At 43.8% G+C, this 1,712-nt stretch overlaps 1 protein-coding gene across 2 annotated transcripts in view; it reads right to left on the bottom strand.

The window, feature by feature from the left end:
- Positions 1 to 168: 168 nt before the first annotated feature.
- The window catches only part of LOC119291739 (PHD finger protein ING1-like), a 5,239-nt gene continuing 3,695 nt past the window's right edge, over positions 169 to 1,712 (bottom strand). For both annotated transcript variants that reach the window (XM_037570549.1, XM_037570548.1), the window contains exons 4-7: positions 1,226 to 1,286; positions 981 to 1,140; positions 755 to 902; positions 169 to 664 (exon numbers count right to left, since the gene is read on the bottom strand). In XM_037570549.1, coding sequence (XP_037426446.1) covers positions 554 to 664; positions 755 to 902; positions 981 to 1,140; positions 1,226 to 1,286 — 480 coding nt within the window. In that variant the 3' untranslated portion in view covers positions 169 to 553. The remainder of the gene's footprint in view (positions 665 to 754; positions 903 to 980; positions 1,141 to 1,225; positions 1,287 to 1,712) is intronic.

Below are 1,712 nucleotides of genomic sequence, written 5' to 3'. Positions count from 1 at the left end.
AAAATGTTGTTGTACTGATTCAAACCAGTTTAACTAATAACTTGCAAAATCAATACAAAATTTTAGCTTTGCAAACATCGCTAGGAAGTTTTGGTAGGTGTATATGATATATGGTTGGAATTTGGAAATGAAACCCATATACAGAAAGATAGACTGAGCATTTGAACCTGAGCAAAAAAATGGTAACACAGCTTGGAAGCAGCTTGGCTCTCACGAGTTTCAGGGCACCTACTGAACAAGGTTTGTTTCGATGCGCATACATAGCCGCCTTTGCTCAACGGTTCTCCTAGCCGCTAACGGCATAACAGACAGTTGGAATATTGCAAGCATTTCAGTCACCAGTTCATCACCCACAAGAACAGAAGAAATTCCCATGTTCTAAACGGGGCCACACATGTACAACACTCCTCAAGACTGTCACAACATGTGCAAGATCACTCAAGCTACATTCAACAGTTGCTTCCCAGACAAACAAGGCGCTGCTCAGCACAACGGAATCAGACGATCACGGATGACTGACTGCATACCTCCTAGCACAAGGACCATATGTATCTCACCTTCCCTTGCGCTTCTTTTGGAACGCGCTGCAACTCAGGCAATACCACTTTCCCCTCGGCTGCTCTTTCAAGCCCACGCATCCAAAGTGGAACCACTCTATCTTGCACTGCAAAAGAAGCACCAGCGCGCTTTAAAACCAAGCACCGGTGCACGGAGCTAAGAAAGGACATGTGAAAGGAGGAGAATGTTTACTTACATCAGGGTTGTCGCACGCGACCATCTCACCGTAGCTGACTTGGTTGCAGAAGCAATACGTCGGTTCATTAGGATCGACAGGCAATTCTAAATCTATAGCTGGCTGCTCCATGGGCATCTCTGTAGGCATCTCCGTGGGCACCTTAGCCCTGCAAGAGAGTTGTGCTGTTACAATGAGAAAAATACAAATGCCTTGGTCTTTGATTCTACTCAGATGCAAAACATACTTCTTCCGCCCTCCTCTGCTTCTTTCGCCAGCTCGTCCAGTTTTTGGAGCAGGATCAGCAGCTGCGGACCTTAAGCTACCAGCGCCAGCAGGAGCAGCTGAAGTAGCAGCAACAGCTGTATCTGCCGCAGCTGCAGCTGCAGCTGCCACTGCCTCCTTTTCTGTTCGCCAAAACAAGTGGCACACAAGCACAGTAAGAGAAACATGTAATGCAACTGCAGTGTCATGCAACTGGCACTACAATACCTAGTCGAAGTTCTTCAAGCTTCCTCATGTATTGATCAAGCTGTTGGATATGAGCGTCGACCTATATCACATTTATAAATCAGCAAAATAAAAAACCCGCATATGCACAACTCAGGAACACTGAGCAATGTCATGCGACATGCTTACACAGCACAACCTAGTAAGACATTAACTGCACATGTAAATTTCTCCACAAATGACAATTATAATTAAAACATTATATCATGCAGGTAAGATGGCAGATATGTTCTGCTTGGAAATATTGAGATATAGAAAGTGGCATGACTTTATTTCCAGTTGGGTGGAGGAAAAAAATGCCACAAATTGAGTTTCCTTATCAATAAAAAAGCATGCCAAACATTCTTTACATAAAAAAAGAAAAGAAAAGAGTATCAATGATATATCAAAACCATCCGCAGGGATCTCATGCCACTTTCCTATTCTTTCACACACTAAAAGGGAGGACATAATCAACTCTCTTTACCCC

The sequence above is a fragment of the Triticum dicoccoides genome, chromosome 4B, assembly GCF_002162155.2.
Source record: "Triticum dicoccoides isolate Atlit2015 ecotype Zavitan chromosome 4B, WEW_v2.0, whole genome shotgun sequence".
Lineage (NCBI taxonomy): Eukaryota > Viridiplantae > Streptophyta > Magnoliopsida > Poales > Poaceae > Triticum > Triticum dicoccoides.
Note: the sequence above shows the minus strand (reverse complement) of the source record. Positions and strands in the feature narration are given on the sequence as shown.